This window comes from Coturnix japonica, chromosome 4 (assembly GCF_001577835.2).
Source record: "Coturnix japonica isolate 7356 chromosome 4, Coturnix japonica 2.1, whole genome shotgun sequence".
Taxonomy (NCBI): Eukaryota; Metazoa; Chordata; class Aves; order Galliformes; family Phasianidae; genus Coturnix; species Coturnix japonica.
Genome location: NC_029519.1, coordinates 56,775,893 through 56,795,492, shown reverse-complemented (window position 1 = coordinate 56,795,492; position 19,600 = coordinate 56,775,893). Strand labels below are relative to the sequence as shown.

General features: G+C 44.4%; 1 protein-coding gene across 8 annotated transcripts in view; it reads right to left on the bottom strand.

The window, feature by feature from the left end:
* Positions 1 to 166: 166 nt before the first annotated feature.
* Positions 167 to 19,600, bottom strand: part of MTUS1 (microtubule associated scaffold protein 1) — a 109,027-nt gene continuing 89,593 nt past the window's right edge. For 7 of the 8 annotated variants that reach the window (XM_015862199.1, XM_015862198.2, XM_015862201.1 and 4 more), the window contains 8 exons: positions 15,099 to 15,165; positions 8,257 to 8,471; positions 7,635 to 7,740; positions 6,578 to 6,651; positions 6,380 to 6,475; positions 4,241 to 4,357; positions 2,960 to 3,057; positions 167 to 2,362 (listed from right to left, as the gene is read on the bottom strand). In XM_015862199.1, the coding sequence (XP_015717685.1) occupies positions 2,146 to 2,362; positions 2,960 to 3,057; positions 4,241 to 4,357; positions 6,380 to 6,475; positions 6,578 to 6,651; positions 7,635 to 7,740; positions 8,257 to 8,471; positions 15,099 to 15,165 (990 nt within the window). In that variant the 3' untranslated portion in view covers positions 167 to 2,145. Of the gene's footprint in view, positions 2,363 to 2,959; positions 3,058 to 4,240; positions 4,358 to 6,379; positions 6,476 to 6,577; positions 6,652 to 7,634; positions 7,741 to 8,256; positions 8,472 to 15,098; positions 15,166 to 15,745; positions 15,865 to 19,600 lie in introns of those variants that run through there. The other variant, XM_032444203.1, reaches the window with a different exon arrangement.

The following is a 19,600-nucleotide window of genomic DNA, read 5'->3' as shown; positions in this document are numbered from 1 at the left end:
GGGCACGGTTACAGTTTCCTAAGGGTTAGGTGAACGTTAATAACTTTTGCAGTGAAGCTTCACTACTTCACTTTGCTGTGCTGAGCAGGTACTGAGAGATACTTAATACTGATGGGCTGTTCCTAGATAAGAGACCATTTGACTGACAGACGCAGGAGAAAAAACCTTTCAATTAGTGCACAGATTTATTTTTTAAGCATTCAGCTCCAATACATGTGATTAAATCTTTGACCAGAGCAAATCAGTGTTTCATTGTAGACCTTGAGCCAAGTTTTAGCCCACAGAGGATTTTCATAATTAAATCTGAAACCCCAGAAAACAATTAAAAGCACTGCGATCAGTAACAGTGGCACGTAGGGTACCTTAAAAGGGCATTAATAAAGTATAATAGTCTGTAAAACGGACCCTTAACTTGCACGCAATGTAAGATTAAGTTGAATGATGAAACAGCTGATCATAAGTTTAATATATTACATGTTTACTTTGTGTATGAGCGCTGTTATCTGTCTTGTTTCTACATTCATCGTTAAGATTGAAGTCTTGGGTAACATGGTTTGAAGTGGTTCTCTGGTTTAGTTCCCTAAACATTTTCCATCTATCTCCTCAATTTCTGTTCTGAAGCTGCTGGAAAACATGGAGGACAGTGGATGTGTTTACAGTAACAGCCAAATGTAGAGATGGCTGACAGCATGAGCTACACTGTTACCTAACTGCTATGGTGGTGCTGGAAATGGCATTGAAAAACCAAAGCTGTTGTAAGCATGGAGTTTTGGAATACTGACCTGAACCTGTTTAGTAGATAGAATGCAGAGATTTTAAACGGGTCTGACCAAGGGAGCAGCCAGGCTGCGATGACCAGGGTGAGGCTGAAACTCGGCATACGGCACTTGTGGAAATGCTGACACTCCAGGTTCTGCAGGACAAATTTTTCCCCTTGTTACAGAATTTCCTGTACAGGAGCTTCTGCCAGATCAACTGGCAAACACCGACATCCTGCAGTCTCAGAGGAAAGGTGAAGCAGACTTAGTAAGACAATTATCCACAGCCGTCACCTGCCCTGTCTTCCACAGGGGAACTGGGCCAACCCCCACAAACGTTAATACAAATGCTAATGTTCAAAAAGTGAACGTGTCCAACCAGGTACACTGAAATTCAGAGATTACTTAAGAATCTTACTGAGAACTCGAGCACTTAATTATTGCAGCTTTCTCTTTGGCTTTCAATCTCGTTTCTCTTTCAAGTACATGGTCTCAGCCATGGACCAATGCTGTTTAAGGATTCCTTTTCAGCTGGTCAAGTGATGGGTCTGGGCACCTGACCCTGCCACAATACGGAGAACTTGAGAACCAGTGTCCTTTTGAGGTCAGAATCTGAATCTGTTGACTTAAAAGACAAAATCCACTGCAACAAACAGCCTCTTTATAACTGATGCTGTTGTGTGTGCACAATAGGGCTACAATTCAATTTGCTTTTAAAATTCATTTAGTATTGCATAGAAAGGTAGGCCAAGACACTGAGTCAGTGGATCAAGCTTTTCACGCTATTCTTTCAACTGAAGACAAGGAGATGAAGGAAATAAACCTACAGGAGCAGTGGCTGCCTCTCATCATTTCTGTGAGAGCACTCTTGGCTATAAGCATGCGCTGACACCATTATCAAGGAAGTACATGTCAATCTGTAGTCTTCAGCTTTTATCCTTTATTACATACACAGCAAAGAAGGCAGCATTAGACACACACACGGTGTGTTACATCCATTCCATCCACAGCACACATGCGCACACGCAAACAAACAGCCTTTTAAAAAAGTGTCTGTGATAGGAACATTTTATAAAGGTTGTGATCTTTATCTCTAAGCCCCTGAGCTTTTCCTTATGGTTATGTGAAAAGGCAATGAGTAAGTCTTTCTTTCCTTGCTCTCTAAGTGCTTTGTGCAACGCTGTCCATAGAGGTTATAAGTCTTTTTGGGAGAAGCTACGTGAGTCTCACTCCCATTGTCTCAGTCTCTTATCGTCATTTTTGCACCGAGTTTCCAGTTATGTTCAGTTGTCATACTCAGCTAATATAGCTCGTGCTCCTGCGGTTACAGTTATGATCAGTTCTGCAGATCACAAACGAAATGCAATCCCCTTTCGTTCAAGAGATGTCATCTTGGTGAGACCGTAGGACTAGAGAAGTTACCAGAATTCCGCGGGGACTGAAGAGGCACAGAGGGAGAACTGGGGGACAGTTTTCTTGGGCTGCATAGGTCACCGTTGTGCAACTTCCACAGAAGTTCTTCATTTTCCATTGACAGACGTTTATTGACTTTTGATTCTTTCTCTAGGGACTCCTGTAAAACAGCCTGCTCCGTAGAAAGTTGCCTGCAAAAGACAGATTTACATCAGAGCATGTCACAGATTTGGTTACGGTATTAACTGCTCAACAACAGTTTGAACCTGCATAACACTCTGCTTTGCTTACGACTGAATTACTTCCTTAGGATGAAAATGAGGATTTACCATGTTTGCAGCCTTGTGGGATTTACATTTGTAGCTTACAAAAAGCAGGAGGAAGTTCCAATAAGGAGCATTCTTGAAGGCCAGAAAAAGTACCTCAACAGTGAGACCTGTCCCACTAACAGTGACATCTTTAGTGGCCATGCTCAAGACTCAGCATTTTATTCATGCTAAATATTGCTGCCATTGCCAACGTGATGCTGGAAGCTGGTATGGCTGAGGTGCTTTTTCTCCCTGAGATGCTGTTTTGCAGCCTTCTGTTGAGCCTTATTTTTTTACAGCCTCTTCCTGTTTGGTTTTCTATGGAATAATGTACAGCTATAGAGACAGAAGTGGAGAAGGAAAGATCTCTCCTACAGAAAACTACATAAAGCTGAACGCTGATGTTTACACACTTTCTCATTACAGGAACATCTTCCCCAGGTTAATGAGAACATCTAAGAATTCTCAGATATTTTTCACCTTGAAAGTTCCATGTGTTTGTCCATCCGAGCTTTTAATTCTTCATTTTCCTGCTGAACCTTCTTTAATTTATCCATTAGGATGGTGTTGTTTTCCACCTTGGAATAAAAAGTCACAGTTTTAAACAAAACTCATTGACATACACTCAAGATACCGACATTCTTAGCACAGAGTTTGCAGACCTTGTTACAATACAGGGAAAAACAGGCAGAATGACTTTAGACTAAGAGGAGACTGACCTGCTATTGTGGCTTAATATTTTGTCATAGTCAAACAGGTACTTACCTGACTGTTGTGTAACGCTGGCATTGCGCCACTTGTGCTGATTAGATGCCAGAAGAGGATCTGGATAAGGTTTATGCTACTCTGTTGGCAGAATGGAGGCTGCCTAGAAGTACCACGCTACAGCAACGAATGGAAGAGGTTCCCCCTTTGTACACAGTTTTCCCCACTACTCTCCTGATTTTACTTCATCACTGTGAGATGTTACCAGTGCTTATGGAAAAAATGATTTGTAAATGGTTGTGTGTCCCAGGGGCTTCTCTACTGTGACACACCTCAGCCAGAAAAGACAGAAAAGCAATTGTAGACCAGTGGAATGGGGCAACGTACAATGCTGCACAACACAACAAATAACACCAATCTATTCCCTTCTATCCAAACCCGTCTATATTTTCTTGCTAAAATACTGCTCAAGTTGTTATTACAGTTGTTCAAAGGATCCAGCCAGGATAAGCCCACAAATTAGATCTGCCAAATAATGTTAAAGTTCTGCCCCCAGAATTGCTGTTTCATGTGGAATTATGCACAAATCCACATAGCTAAACAAACAGCTTAAAGGTAACAAGTGTTTGATGTGAGCTGGTCAACTCTAGATGAAAATACAATCTCTTCTTGTTTAACTAATGTAGCCACCACGTTAAGGCTTCCCTAACAGTGCAGTCTGTCTTCCATAATACTTGAGTAAATGTGAACAGGTGAGCATTTTTTCTTTAGGAGATGGAGTAAAAGGGATGAGAAGGTGTAACTACCTTAGCTATAATTTGTGCAACACAGTAGCTGCCATAAGAGATGGAAAGACCGCTTAGAGCATCTGTTCCCCCTTGCTACAGCCCAATACAGACACAACTGTACCTGCAGTGGGAGCACGTCCCATTATTTTTACACGCTTTCTTTTAAACAAGGAAAAACCTTTGCACGCATGTCTGACCAGCCTGAATTCATCATCATTCACAGATCAGAGGAACAGTCCAAAACTGCCAGACCCCAAGGGAAACCCACCAGTTTTTCCATCTTCATTAACTTTATGTCTTGCTGATGCAGCTTCTCATTCTTGATCTCCAGGACTGCTTTCAGACTTTCCAGCTCCTGTTCCAGATACATGATCTGCGGGTTTTTCTGAAAGATTTCCACAGAGTTTGCTTATTACCTTCAGTTCACGGATAATTAAAGTGCTTCCCTGCTATTGAAGAAAGAGCAAGAAAACAGAAATTGTAACAACAGTTGTTTGTTCAAGGTGAAATCAGGTTTTCTGCAACAAGAGAAGGATAAGATCCGGAACTGCTTTCTCATCTGATTTCCTTTGTTCTTCGCTTTAAATCGGCAGCTGCCATTCCCTTAGCAGGTGCTCAGAACAGACTTTGTACACGCGTGCAAAATCCTCGTGACTCAGAGGAAGGCACCAAAGCTGTTGCAGCCCAACTTGTTTTGTGAGAGCGCTGACAGGCTCCTTTAAGGCGAGGAGTTCCAAAATGTATCCTGCATTACTCATAACCCATCCCAGGAGATAATAAGAGTAAACATGTGAAGAGTTGTTCAGGAGCTGGAACGGTTCAAAAAACACACAGGCTTATAAAAACACCCATCTGGCTGTAGCTAGTTCTCACTGTTTTCTACCTGAAGGTACGTAGCTCATAAGAAGAAATTCAACATCATTTTTCCCTTTAAATTCTTCCAGAAGGCCTGGCAATGCAATCCAGACTAGTTTTTAACAAAAAAAATACAGGAATATCAAGTGACACTACGTAAATACTGCTAGACATACACCTTGATCTTCTAGGGGCAAACAATAGTTCTAATAGTGCCGCATTTTACTAGGGAAGAACATACCATATCAAACCACTATCTTTCCATACAGTAGCCTTAAGCTTATGAGGCTTATCTGTCAGGATGCAAAGCATATTTGCAGCTGCATAAAGTCACTTGACTATTGCTCTGCAATAACAGCTGAGCACAGCTAAGCACAGTGTTCTCTTTGGTATCACCTCTCCCAGCCACAGCAGCACTGCTTGCAGATTCTTTCTGCAGCTCTACCCTGCCACTAGAATAAATAACAAGAGAACAAATAGAACAAATAGTCCAGCGTGAACTAGAGCTGCTTCTCCTTGGTAAGCCTGCACTTTTTCCCACAAAGCAGACGTTTTTTTTCCTGGCTTTTCCCCCACCCACAGCTCTCTGTATGTTCATGTTTGGTTTTCCATCCCTGTAGCTGGGCCAAAGGTCTCATTACTGGAGTTTTGCTCTGCCATTCTCTGACCAACGGGGTCTTCCTCTGTCCCACTTCCCTGACCTTCAGCTCTATTGCTATACAGATTTTTTTCCAATCATGTATCTGTTCCTCTTTAAGTTTACTTGAGTGTCTGACCACGTCAAAAACAGAGAGAGTACCAGAAGACACAAAGGAGCAGAGGCGTATAAATCAATTATGTCCAAACCCACTATAATTAACAGACTGTTCTAATAGGTAAAACACAGATTGACTATGAAGCTGACAAAATGAGAGGACCTGCCACTAACAATCCTAAGTTTTTCTTTTTTTTTAAGCTCAGAATTTCTCTTTGTGGGAAGACATTCCCTAGTGTAACCTGTAGTAACAAGCAGGTCTGTCTGCAGCCATTGTGGCCACCTCCAAATGCAAGAAAACCTTCTCTCAGAGCACATTCCTAATCCCAGGAGCATCACAGATGACAACAGCCTTGGGTGAAAGGTGAGAACGAAAACTTTATCTAAAGGATACACCAGAAACAAGCACAGGTTGTAAGTTCATTAAAAACTCAAGTACAAGAAGTGAATTCTGTAGCAGTGATACAAGACGGCCCACACACCGTCATGGTGCTGGTTGAGCATTTATCAGCTGATGAGAAGCAAGCTATGACACACCTGCACACATTTACGGCTTCAGTTTCAATTAGGATTAAACTTAACACACTCAATAGGTTTATAACACTAAAGTTAATAACACTGTACTGCTTGACAAAAAATTCTGGTGGGAAAATCCATTTACACACAGTATTAAAAATAATTAATAGGCATCAGAGCTCTCTATCAGATTTGATTACAAACCTTCTCAATTATGCAACAGAATAAACCCAAGCATAAAAGGTCTGCCTGTCTGCGTTACTTTTGGAGACCTGGACTTACAAGACTGGCTTTTTCTTTGGCTGTTTGTTTTTGCTCTTCTAATTTCAGCTTCTCACTTAGAGCGACGTTTTCACATTTTAATTCATCGATTTTTTTCTGCAATGAAAAGACAGGGCACAGGTAGGCCAACAATTCAGAGCACATCGCCAAAATCCCACTTAAGTTTTAGACCTGCAATGACACAAGCCCTAAACGTACCTCCAGCAATTCCTGCTTCTCTTTAAAGGAATCTTCAAGCGACTTCCTTTCAGATTCATGGGCATTCTTGAGCTCTGCAACAGATTATTTTTGTACATTTTTCATATACAATGATGATGATTACTTAATGAGGACAAATAGCCAAAACACACATGCACAGATACAGAGTCACTGCCAGCATGGAAAGAACATTTATCACAAACCACCCCAAAGCCTGTACAAAGTATCAGATCTATCTCTGCTTCAGATCTGTGGGTCGTCCTCTCACAAACACATTCCATTAGCTGATGACATCCCAAGTTTGAAAGCACTCATCTACATGCAACAAAGGGATGAACTGAGCACAGATCCACATCCGACAAAAGCTGAGCTTCAGAAGGGAATTAGAGGCAAAAAACATCACGCGTCTCCCAGGAATTCCTAGAAAAACATTTCCTTTCCTACTTTGGAACTATCAGGCTGAAGAGCTCTTCATTACTGTGGAAATGCCCCAGTTTTAAGGAGATAAGAGGATCACAGGAAATTTCCTTGTCAGGTGGAGCCAAAGGGAGGACGGAAACCATCACCTCTTAAACATCTCGACTCAATGCAATTCAATTCTGCACACACCCCTTCCTAGAAAAAAAGTTTACTCTTCTAAACAATGCACGACATTTCATTTCTCAACTTGAGAAACATTCCCACATCAATCTGGACACCACCTAACCCTACTTAATGTTCATTTTTGAGGTGCTCCTTACAGAAGCGTGGGGGTGGCAGGCAGCGAGTTGCTCCATTACCGTGACATTTTGAGGGCAGGCTGTAATTTAGATGCGTCTTTTAAAAGTCATCCCCACTCTTAAACTGGTTTGAAAGTTTCATTCCATCCCGATGGGATCACAGTTACTTCTGTATATGAAATAGACTTGTTCAGATCCAAAAGAAGGAATTCAGTCAGCATTTGTAAGGACAGATGACCAGCAAGAAGAAAGAAATGTACATATCCAGGTTTAATGCATTTGAATATCTTTGTGACTAGTAGTTCTATGCTGTATGGACTTGAATACAAAATACTTGCCCGAAAAAGAGGATTCATATTTCTTTTTCAGCTCCTCTACTTTTTCTGAGTGGCTGTTTTCAAGTTGCAGCTTTAAGTTTTCGTGTGTGACATTTAAGTTGTCCACCTGTAACATGACAAGATGAGTTTTTCCCCTTAGTTATTTTAACCCTTGCCTTAAGTATTGTTATGGTGGTTTTATGCTGTGCTTAAGTCTCGGTAGCACTTAACAGATGGCCACAGGAAAAGCTAAGCCACATACAACACTTAATAGATGAGAACAGCTTACAGATACCAACAGAACGTATGTGTCTCTCACACGCATGGAATTGCTGCAAAGCAAGTTCCCAAGCCAGGCGTGGTTCTATAAGTCTTAAAACTTGAGCTGCTTCAAGTACCCATAGAGCTCCAGATGGACCTGGAGCTTGCAGAACACTGAATTTCTACCACGTTAAAACACAACCTTAAGGCTTGGCCAGCTTTGCATACTAACATTCCCTTTCGTAACTGCAATTGAGTAGAGTTCCACATTATGTAAAATCCATTCATTAATTGCCTAAATAAATAAATAAAGATTCCTTGAGGGCTCATTTGTAGCAGAAAACAATCGCTGAAGAATATCCCTACTCCGAATACCACAAACCTGCTCCTGGAGCTGCGCTTTGTACTTCTCAGCTTCTTCGATGCAGATACTCTGGAGCTTCTCGCATTCTGCCGTGTAAAACTGCTTGAGCCTCTCCTCCAGTTCAGCCAAATCGTTGTGGTGCTGCTCATTTAATTTCTGCAGGAATCCTTCGTAGGTAACTTGCAGCTCATTCCTGTCTCTCTCCAACTTCTCACAAGCCGCAGAAGTTGTTACTGCAGATGGCAAAATTAATAAGAAAAACACCTGGTCAAGTTCATTGCTAAGTTCACAGCCCCGCTGCAGGCACTACGGACAGGAACATGCCTGCACAGGATACACAAAGACAAGACTCATTTATCCATTAAATGAGTGCCAACCCCAAAGACACATGAAAAGACCTCTTCAAACATGCCGAATACATTGTGCCTTATGCTAAGAATTAATTGAATCTAGTTAAATCGGGAGCCCACGCATAAAGCATAAACGTGACAGTTTGTCGTGACACAGAAGAATGAATGTCTCACTGGAGATACCAGAGTGCTCTAATAAAACAACTAATTGGATTTGCTACTTCACCTAATTTGATCCCATTTCAGGAGCTATTTGTCAGAGTGCTTCACTTTCTGATGTATAAACCACTTAGCTAAATTGGAAAGTCTTACCATCCTGAAGGCCCATCCATCCCGCGTGCTACCCATGCTCAACTACAGAGCACTGAGACAGCCGCACAGACCGCCCTAAAGCAGAGTTATACAGAACCACCAATCTGAAACATACTGCTTATAGATTTAAACAGGCAGCACAGAGAGCAGTTCAGGCCCAGGGCAGAGCATTAAGGAAGCAAACAACAGAATATTTTACAGCTCTCCATGCATTTTTATTAACAGAGGTAAGTAAAGGAAAGCACCCAGGTTTGTCCCCCCATATTTACTGAACTGATTAAAGGCAAAACAGAAACTTGTGCTTTGGAGTTTGAAATTTAGCACTCACACCTCCTACTGAAAGGGCTGGAACAGAAAGAATCCCTTTTCTGCTGTTAATGCGATTGGAACAAGCCCCTCATGCAGCTGCACACAGAGGCGGCAGCAAGGTGGAACAGCACCGCCAGCAGAAGGTGAGGTCACCGACCCCAAGCAAAATCACTTCTGTGCAGCATTTATCACTTTTGTTTAACATAAGCCTTAAAATAAATGAATCAGATGAGTATCTCCTTAAGAGAAAAATCAACTGGAACCTTAACGTGATCTGGAATGAAATACAGGAGAGTTCACGCACACACACACTTATAGCAGCTTGGCACACTGCCCAAACAATATAAACTCTGTGGAAGCAGTAGAAGATTCAAGAATTTTGGTACAGGCGTTACAGGAAATTCTTATCATAGCTCTGTCTGAGCACTAAGATACGTGGATCGTAGGATCTTCAAGGGCTGAGTCCCAAACCAGTCCTGCCCTCAGCTGTCCTGAAAGCAACCTGCCTGAAGTTGGGCATCTGTCAGCTCTGCCCTCTGCTACAGCTCAGCAAAAGCAAGAGAGTAAACGAATGGCACCTGCACTCCTTTAAGGGAAACGCAGTGAAGTCTTGGCACTACCAAGGAAGATTTTTATTTCCTTATTTTAATTCTTTCCATGACTGACAGTCACAAACGGATTCCTTTGGGGAAGGGAAGGAGGAAAAGAATTGGCAAATGCCTATGAGGTAACACTGGCAAAGTTACTCAGTGTGGATGCTTTGCATCTTTGTGCTTTTGGGGAAAATGGAATGTGATGGACAGGGGGCGTTCTTTGTAAGGCAAAGAACCAGGCACAGAACCAAATGGAAACATCACTCAACCAGCCACACGCAGAACCCATCTGGCCATTTACCACTGAGTCACTGCAGCACAGAGGCAGGCAGCTCACACGCCTCATTTAAAGTAATTGTAGTGAACTGCTTCAAATGACCCACTTCCCTTAAAAAAGGAGTCATCTGACTCTTGACAAGGCTACAGCCAGTCCTTTGCGTCTGGTGAGCTAAAAGAACACACTGCCTCACTTTGCCTTGTCCTTAAATGTCAGCACAGAGATCCTTCACATGACACAAAACATTTCAGACAAAAATCAAACAGCAAACCCTGCCTTTGTCAAAGGGAGCAGCCACATCAGGCCTTGTTCAGCCAGCCTGCAATCCACATTTATCAGAAGACTCGTGTTATGAAGGTAAACAAAAACTAACTTTTAAAGTCTGCACCAGCAGTTGAATGTTCCCTTGAAGGTACCTCCTGGCCTTCCTAAGGCTGAAGGCTCTGCATGTCCTTGCACACAGCATGTCTCACTGCACTCTTGCCATGCAGGCAAGGACAAAAATGGCCAGTGGGCTCCCAGTACCATAAGCACACACAGAGTGTGGTTCCTCTGGGCAGAACCACCACCACCTCTGGCCATCACAGGCAGTTTCTGAAATTCAGCAGCAGCATTTCTTACCAGAAACGCAGCTTTCAGCTTGTGAACTCAACACCTGTATGGAGATATGAAAAATGGCCACCTCCATCCCACACGTGTCACTGCACAGCTCTGTGTGTCAGCTATGTGAACCCCAGCCTAGGGAATGTGGAAAGCAGCCGCCAGCAGCACCTTCCTGCAGGAGAAACCACAGCTGCAGAGGATGCCCTTTTTTCACAGAACCCCAAAGAAATCTCTCTCACATTCCCAACAAAAGCAGCCAAGAGGTAAACCTTTACAACTGCACAGCATCTCCTTCTTACAAAATTTAGCCTGTTTTTTATTCCAGTTATCTAATAATTCATCACAATAAACCAATTCAGCCCTTATAGATCAAGTTCTTACATAAAAACATTTCTCAACTTACTCCACTCTCACTTAAAAGCCGCCGTAACCACAGCTCAGAGGAGATAAAACCACTCACCTAAATTGAAACACTTTGGAGCAAAGTTATCGTCATAAAACTGTCCAAGTCACTCCCTGGCCTAACCATGCTTCATGAAACAAGAAGCCGTGGGGCTGTCTGACATACTGAAGCAGAGGTCACTGAAGCAGCAAACTGGTGGCACTTTAATAGGTGTGGGGATACGAAATGGGGGATCATTGCCAGAGAACAGCAAGCATTTAGCATAGTGCTGTATCACAGTGCATAACGTTTTATTGTTCTAACTTTATTAATCACACAGGAATATTCATGTGTACGTTCTGTTGACCAGCAGTTCTACTGCAGACACAAGCTGCTTTCCTTCTCTATGTAAAGGTTTATTATAATAATCATCCAACAATTAATTTGTGTTTTTGGCAGAATCTCAGTATTGGAAATTCTTCCACCCAAACACTTTCAGTTTATGACCAAGTTTCTCTGGGTGTTACCCATGGCACAGCATCAAGCCAAGTTCTGGGCAAGCTGAAATGAGCCAGGTAAATCAAGAGAATGCTTCAGGGCATGTACAGGTGGGTATGGCTGAATGCTCAGTTGAAGCACACAAGTATCTGCCAGGAAAAAAAGCTCCCATCCTTCAGTACTACAGGTACCACCACAGTGTGGTATTTACATCTGCCAGTATAAAAATAAAACATAAACAGAACAAAAGAAACCAACAGCCTTTATACCCCAACCTCCAAAGCACGCTTTAAAGGTCAATTACTAATAAAAAAATAGCACGGGAAATTACTTGAAAGTATTTCTGAGGTAAATGCTGTTTACCAATTGCAGTGCAGTGGAGACTGGTACGGCTGCACAGGATACGTGCGCGTCCCTCCTGCCTGCTAAGAAGCCTCCTGGCTGCAGGTCCAAAGGGGCCAGCAGCTGCTGTGCCAGCCCTGCAGCAGCACAGGCCTGGGTTGCAGCCAGAGGAGCTGCAGACTGAAATAATCCAGAGTCAAATTCACTGCGAGGAGCAGTTTCACGTCACTGTGGAAATATGCAGTTCTTGTTGCTTCTACTTACATAATTAAACAGGCAACTCGAAATGATTTATATAGCAGCTTGTATCTTAATAAGCAGGGAAATTTAAGGGACAAGCAGCATTTGGATCTGCTCTGGGTTCCCAGGACCGAAAAATCCTTCCCTGTTCAGTCTCTGAGGCTGTGAATGGATCTGGACTCCTCTGAAGAGCCTCTCCCCATCCACCACCATGTCCAGGCCCCCACACGGTGCCCAAGGAGTGTCCTCCATGCACGGCCTAAGGAAACCACAGCTGTCTAAGTGGGATCTTAGGGCTGCAGCCGTGCATGGTTCAATCAGCCCACCCTGTCAGTGCTCCATTTGCATACTGTCCTTAAACAAGAATGTATTTGAAAAGGAAGCATATTATGGAATTACTGAGTTTTACAGCAAGGCAGTCAGTTTTACAAGGTAAATAAAGGAGCCTGGGAACATACACAATTAAACTTAAAAGGCAGAAACCAAGGACTTGACACTGCACAGTGTGAGCAGCAGAAGATTCTGTGCTCCTCAAACTTGGCAATATCCAGCATGCAGCGTATGTGCAGTGAGACACACCTGGTTCCTCTTCCTAGATGGCCCCAACTGTGAACATACCTTATATCAGCCTGGGACTCTGTGAGACCTTACAGTGTCCATACAACCAAAATAGATTCAAGTTGTCAGCCTGTGCCTAATTGACACCATCAGTCAAAATTCTCAGTGCTTACCTCAGATAGCCTATGGGAACCTGAAGTACAGCTGCACATGTTTAACAGTGGAAACACAAAGCTGATTAGCAGGTGTGCATTTAAACAGGTTACTGTCAGCTAAAGCTAACACTGCAGGAATGTTTGTGCAAAGCTGGTCAACAAGTGAGGGCTGGCTGGCTTTTTTATTCATCTACTTTAAACAAACCTTCTTCAAGGCAGATAGAACTGAAGACACACCTAGTTTTGCAGTACAGCAGTTAATAGATTCCCATCCCATGTGAAGAAGTACAGACAGGCTACGTGCATGATGGAGTTAAGACACAGGACCCTGCGTGAAGATAAATGCTTCTCTGAAATTACAGGCAGTTTGGAAACCTGAGGCTGCCCCCAGCTGCTCTGCAGAGCTGGCACAGAAGCATTACCACTGCATGAGGATGGTGATGGCCCTGGACAGCACTGCTCACTGACAGCTCTGACAGCAGGTACCATGCAGCACAGTGGGGCTGACTGGTCCGAAGCTATCTGGGTACCCTTTGGCAGGACAGTGTATTCCTGTAGTAGGAGCCCCATCCCAGGTCTCTGGAATGAACTAAGCTTTTGGAATACAAACAAACAAAACCCTAAGAAACAGACTAAGTGCTGGTTAGATTTCAGCCTTTCCCTCTAATCTGAATTTCCCCTTCCTGTTAATTGACCTGGATGTAGCACTCAAGTAGATAAGGATAACACTGCAGATGCAAAGGCAGGATAGAGAGAGACTTACTTCAGAAGGACTGCTGTGAGAGCAAAGAATGTTCATGATAAGGTAAACAAACAGATTTGCCCAGAATGTTACATACATACACATACATACACATGCACAAACAGAGAAGAAATCTATGTCACCTTCACAGCACAACTTCATAGGTCACCCAGCAATGCAAGGAGCCTGTTTGCACAGCACTACTCTCACTCTAATCTGGTCACTTCAGAGTAGCAGAAGTGCTGATGCTGCTGTCAAGGGACACAGCCTCCACTCTCCCCAGCAGCCCCTTCCCCTTTGGTTGTTCTGGCACTCAACAGGCAGGTAGGTGAGCTACCAGCTTTCCCCAGTGCTGACACAAGGACAGAAAGGCAGAGGGCTGCAAGGCTTCCTTACAGGCAGCTCCTACTGGGACTGGCCTCAAAGAAGCGCAAAACTGCAACCCTGACACTTTGCCACCAGCAAGGTTAAAGGCTGCAGCTTGACAGATGCCATCATGCACTAAGTGCTAGAAAAGCCTCTGCTCTACAGCACTGAACTTCCAGCAATGAAAACACATCCCTGAAACGTGTTTCGTATCTTTGGTACGCTCAGATACCTGCTCAGTCTGCAAGGATTCCTCTGTTCATGCCTCCACCCGCCAGGCTTTCAACTCTGATGTGCTGATGGAGTCGCCCACCCTGTTAATCAGCACTAATACAAAAATCTGATAATTAAATATATGCCTGCATGCAACGAGGCCTTCCCACACAAGACAAATTGGGCTGAGACAGCACTCAGCTTCCAAAGCATGTGAATATACAAGTTTCCAACTCTTCAGTAATCAGTCATTATCTAGAACTACTTTACACACACCACTTCTGCTTCCCTTTTTCTTTGTATAGGGGTTCTACAACAACAGAGGTGTGCTGTCTGTAAAACGACAGCTTCCTTTTCAAGCACCATCAATTTCAATTTGATGACTTTTTATGCTCCACAAGATTACCTTGCTTTGAGATTGAACAAGTTCTGTGAAGTTGTGATTAAATACAATTAAACCAAGCTTCAAAGTTTGCAAAACCAGCCCTTGAACGTTATAGCTCAATTTCACATTACAACTGTCTGCTAGGCTGAGTTTAAAAATTGAATCTCATTAGCCCGATACAATTTATTTCTGTTAGTTTCACATTCATTCATCTACAAGCAACTAAGGCAAAACAAAAATTTTGCACAGTGTATTTCACAGATTTACAGATTTCTGCTTCCTATCTCTAGAAACTGCATATACGTTGGGTATCTATCAATGTGGGACAGTCACTCAAGTTTGGGAAGGGAGCGCTTTGCCCACCAGATACAGATTCCATGAGCAGGCACAGGCAGAATGGTGCAGAGCGATGCAGCAGTGAAGCATCTGAGCAGAACTCAGCCAGGGAACTCACTGCCTGCTGTGGCATCTCTTTCTACAGACCCGGTTTGCTGCAGTTTTGTTTTCATTCCGTTGAGGATAAATAGGTTCTTACCTAGTTCTCCTCGCAGGTTGACTAGCTCTTGAGATAACTCTTTATGTTGTTTCAGTGCTTCCTCCCTCTGCAGAAGGAAAAACAAACAGTCAAACATAAGTGATCCAAACAGGGCACCTTCCAATAACTTGCATGTGCTCTGTAGGAAAACAAGAGGCAGAAGCGAGGAGCCAAGCTATGAATCATTTAGGATAACAGTCCTGCTGTTACCAAATACACAGATGTCCTGTTGTTAAGCAAGTTATACTTTAAAACATAGAACAGTTTTTTTTTCCAGGATAACACTGCAATTAAGATCCTGCTTCGCAGCCATTAATTACATATTTTATGATGGGTGGAGCAACATAACCTTACAGCACAAACCAAGCAATTGCTGACAAGGGCACCGGTGTACGGTGAAAGAGGCATGCACCGAGATAAATATCTGAAGCTTCCATAACAAAAATACAAGCACAACCCCCAAACTTTGCCAAGCACTCCATCTGCCCCCGGCAAGGTGCGCGAGGGGCACGCAGCAGCACACAGAGGCGGACGCTGCCCTCCCTGCTGCAACCGGGGCGGGGAAATAAAAAGAAAAGAGAAAAGCCCACCCCCACACCGCCACCCCCCAAAGCAGCCCGGCGCGAGGAGCCCCCCAGCAGCGTTACCCTGGCTGCGGCGCACTGGGGGTAGAGGCACAGCCTGCTGCTGGCGCAGCCCATCTCGGGGCAGCCGCAGCCGCGAGCGCCGCCAGCCGCAGTGCTGCCCTCCGCGCGGCACAGCCCCGGGCTCCGGCCGATTTCCCGGCGGAGGGGAGGGGAGCTCTGCCCTTCCCCTCAGCCGCGGCGGCTCGAGTGCGCCCCGTGGACGCGCCGCAGCCGCCCTGCGTGCGGGAACGGCGCGGGGAAGGCCGGGCGGGCGGCGCACGCCCCGAGGCAGGAGCTGGCGGCGGAGCTGCAGCGCAGGCACAGCCGCGGCTTTGTGCTGCTCCTTCCGCCGGGACGCGCCCGGCGCAGCGCAGCCGGCCATCCCGCACGGGAGCGTCCCGCTGCTCGAGCCGCGCGGTCAGGCGTCCCGGTGAGAGCGCGGGCTGAGAGCTCGTCTGGACACCGACACGCCTGGAGAGGTTAAGCGGCCGTGCCGTGGCATCGAGCACTGAGATGCTGTTACACCACCGGACCGAGTCTGGAAACCTCGCCCCCATGCTAAGACCTCTGGTGAGCAGGGAGCCCCACCAGCAGCCCACGGTGCTGCCCCCGCTCCCCATACCCTATGGGGTTGGGTGGCACTTCCCTGCCCCCTGCAGCCGTGCCCACCGCAGCACCCGGCACTGCACGCTGCAGTGAGCCCAGCGCATCCCTCACTCCGACAATGCCTTGCAGGGAGCTTTTCAGCAAACAAACCACTAAAGCATTTTCCAAAGCTTTATTCTGTAGTAAACCTCGTTCATTATTAAATCAGTGCACACTTAGGAGGTTGGATATTCCCTACCCCTCCCTTCCAGCCTCACTGCTTTGTTTGCATACTCACTCTTTGCCCTAGTTCTAGAAAAACAACCATTCTCGAACCCAAGTTCTCCCAGCCTGTCTCAGTCAGTAGGACAGCCTGGTTTTCCTTCCCCCTCAGCCTAATGGCCAGACCATGCAGCAGCCTCCTGGGGCTAACGTTTGCATTGAATGTTCCCAAAGACCTTCCTTCCTCATGGTCTGCAGAACATTTTGTATCCGTTTTAATCAAAACAATCTGACCAGGAAAGGACGAAGATTAGAATATACCAAGGACTGACCAGAGGCCAAAACCTCAAAATAAAATGAAGTATCAACTGCTCAAGTGACATATGTCTATGTATGTATTTTACATTTCTCACATTCTGCTGCTCTTGCACCCTTTTGCTTTTTACTGGTGCTGCTGAACCCTATGGCCTCAGCCTCCCACTTGTCCATTTGGTTTTCCAAACCAGGAGATCCATGCAGACTTTTATCATGACCCCTCATGAAAGTACGTTCTCAGAGAAGGCCAGCCATGTACTGCCAGTGCAGGGGACAGGTTGCCCAGAGAGGTGGTGGTGGATGCCCCTGAAGACCCTCAAGGTCAGGCTGGATCAGGCTCTGAGCAACCTGATCTAACTGCGGGTGTCCAGCTGCCCTGCAACAAAACAGGGAGTAGATGATCTTTAAAGGCCCCTTCCAATTCAGAGAATTCTACAATTTAAAGACTCAGTCTTTAAAGGTGGTCATACAGTCAAGCAGTCATGTTCAATAATCAGACCGACAAACAGTTCATTTAGCACTACTATCATCTATGCTGTGAAATAAACAAAACTCCAGATACAGGGGTCTTACCATGAAAACTCCAAAGCTTAAGACCTGAGATTAAAGTGCAGTAAAATACCCAAGACCACTTGAGTGATCTATTGAGAACCATCTTCAGCGTTTAATTTGAGGACAGGTATGTGGGTACTTTGTGTTGTGATATCAAGCTGCCTTCTAGCTCATATTTCACAAGATTCTAGTTGAAAATCAGTATTAGAAATTGAAAGAGCAGATCCAAGAGGCAGGATCGAGCAGTTCTGGCATTTCTCCAGATAAATCTGGCAATAATAAAAAGCCTCTTCTAGTGGGATGATCCTTGACTCGTTGTCAAAGACTTGAGGAGGGTCTCTAACAGCTCCTGGCAAAATATGAGAGCTTAGATTATGTGAGCTGCAGGAATGGCTGAGGACCTATTTTCCTCATTTCAAAAGAATCTGTTACAGCTGTACAAGAAATTCAGTGTAGCTTTAGCAAAAGCAAACATGGAAGCAGTAGGATGCAATGAGAGTAGAGCTGGAAGATAAAAGCTTCGTCATGGGCACCGCTATCGATGTGCACTTCTCCAAGAAGATACTGCAAAGCAGTTCTCAGTGTTACACTGGAGCGTTATGTGAAAGATTACATTCAAAATCCTTCACAGTTCTTTAGTCAAGAAACTGCAGGGAGAAACATTCTCAATAGCAAGGACACTTGAGTTACCCCACTGTGATCAGGTGAAAATGTGGCAGCAGAAAATATGAGGAGGTACAAGGTGGGAGGAGAACGTGACAACTTCAAGATGACAAAGCCAGGAACGGAATAAATTACCAAATTACTGATCTGGATTTTTGTTACAAAACTACAAAGCGCAGTTACAGGCTTAAGAGTGTTTTTCCTAGCAACCAGCTGTTTTTACTACAGTTCAAACAGATCATCCTAATAGTATTTTAGACAAACAATGGAGAGAACATGTCAAGGGCAGAACAACTCCCATTGCTCCGCTTCCTTTAAAAGCAGGATGCTCTGTAGAGGTCTACATTCCAAAGTGAACAAGAAACGTACCTCACATCAAGCACATCAACAGCCAACCTTCTGGGCCATGCACATACACCAGATGTTCACCTGTGACAAGAGATACCTACAAGAGCTAAGGTACCAGCACTTCCAACTGGCAGGCATTGCTCAAACCCACGCAACGACTTTGCAGACCCCAAATCACAGAGTAAGCAGTTTTATGGCAAAGTGTCAAATCTTACTGTCAGCATATTTCCTTACAAGTCTGTGCCAGGCCAATTGCTATGGGTTTCTCAGTCCGTCCTACTGCTGGCCAGCTGGTGTGGAGCTCCACGTTCCACTTGCCAGTCACAACTTAGAAAGCACCAGGTTGGCTGCTCCCCTAAAGAGGGCTCAAGAGTCCTGTTTTACCTTGGCAAGTCTTTCCTCCCAAGTTAACAGTAGCAAGCCCTTCAGCAGATATCAAATGCAAACAACAAAACTATGGCAGAATTTCAGTCTCAAGTGCATGTGCTCAATAAGCTAATGCCACCCATTAACCACACATTACAGTCTACATCTTCCACCACACTCCTTTTTGGAAAGGAAATGTGTGCTCCTTAGAAACTGTACTAGGAAAGAAATCTAAAGATCTAAATATCAAGCAGCAATGTGGGATCAACAAGAAAGCCTTAAATCACTTATCACATTTCACTGTCCTACTCCATGCAATACATCACTCTTCCAGGATTTCTGCAGCATTTCCAACTTAGCAAACTCCAAACAACTGTTGTTCTACAAAGTCCCACCACTTTCTCAATTCTCAGATTAATCTTTCTATATCTTGTGCAGCCTTGTACTGTAAATGTTCACTTTCTGGTTTGGAACAAGTACCGTGCATGGCTCCAACAGAACAATGCAAAATACCAGCATATTTACTACGGAACAGCCACATCCCATGTTCAGTTCTGAAATATTTCAAGAAATAAGGTTGTACTGTGGGACTCTTTTCACGACAAACATCCCTGCTTATACTGGGATATTCTTCTCCTAAGGCTGCGAAGCAACACGGTCCCTGCCAACAGAAGAGGGAACAAGGCTGAGATGATGCTACTACACAGCACTCCATGGCATGCACAAACACAGGAAGCTTTGAGTCATACTTAAAGGCAGTAGTTATATCTGCTACAGGCAGAACCGAAAGGTTGGAAGCATCGCTGCTAAGGATGGCTGTAGATC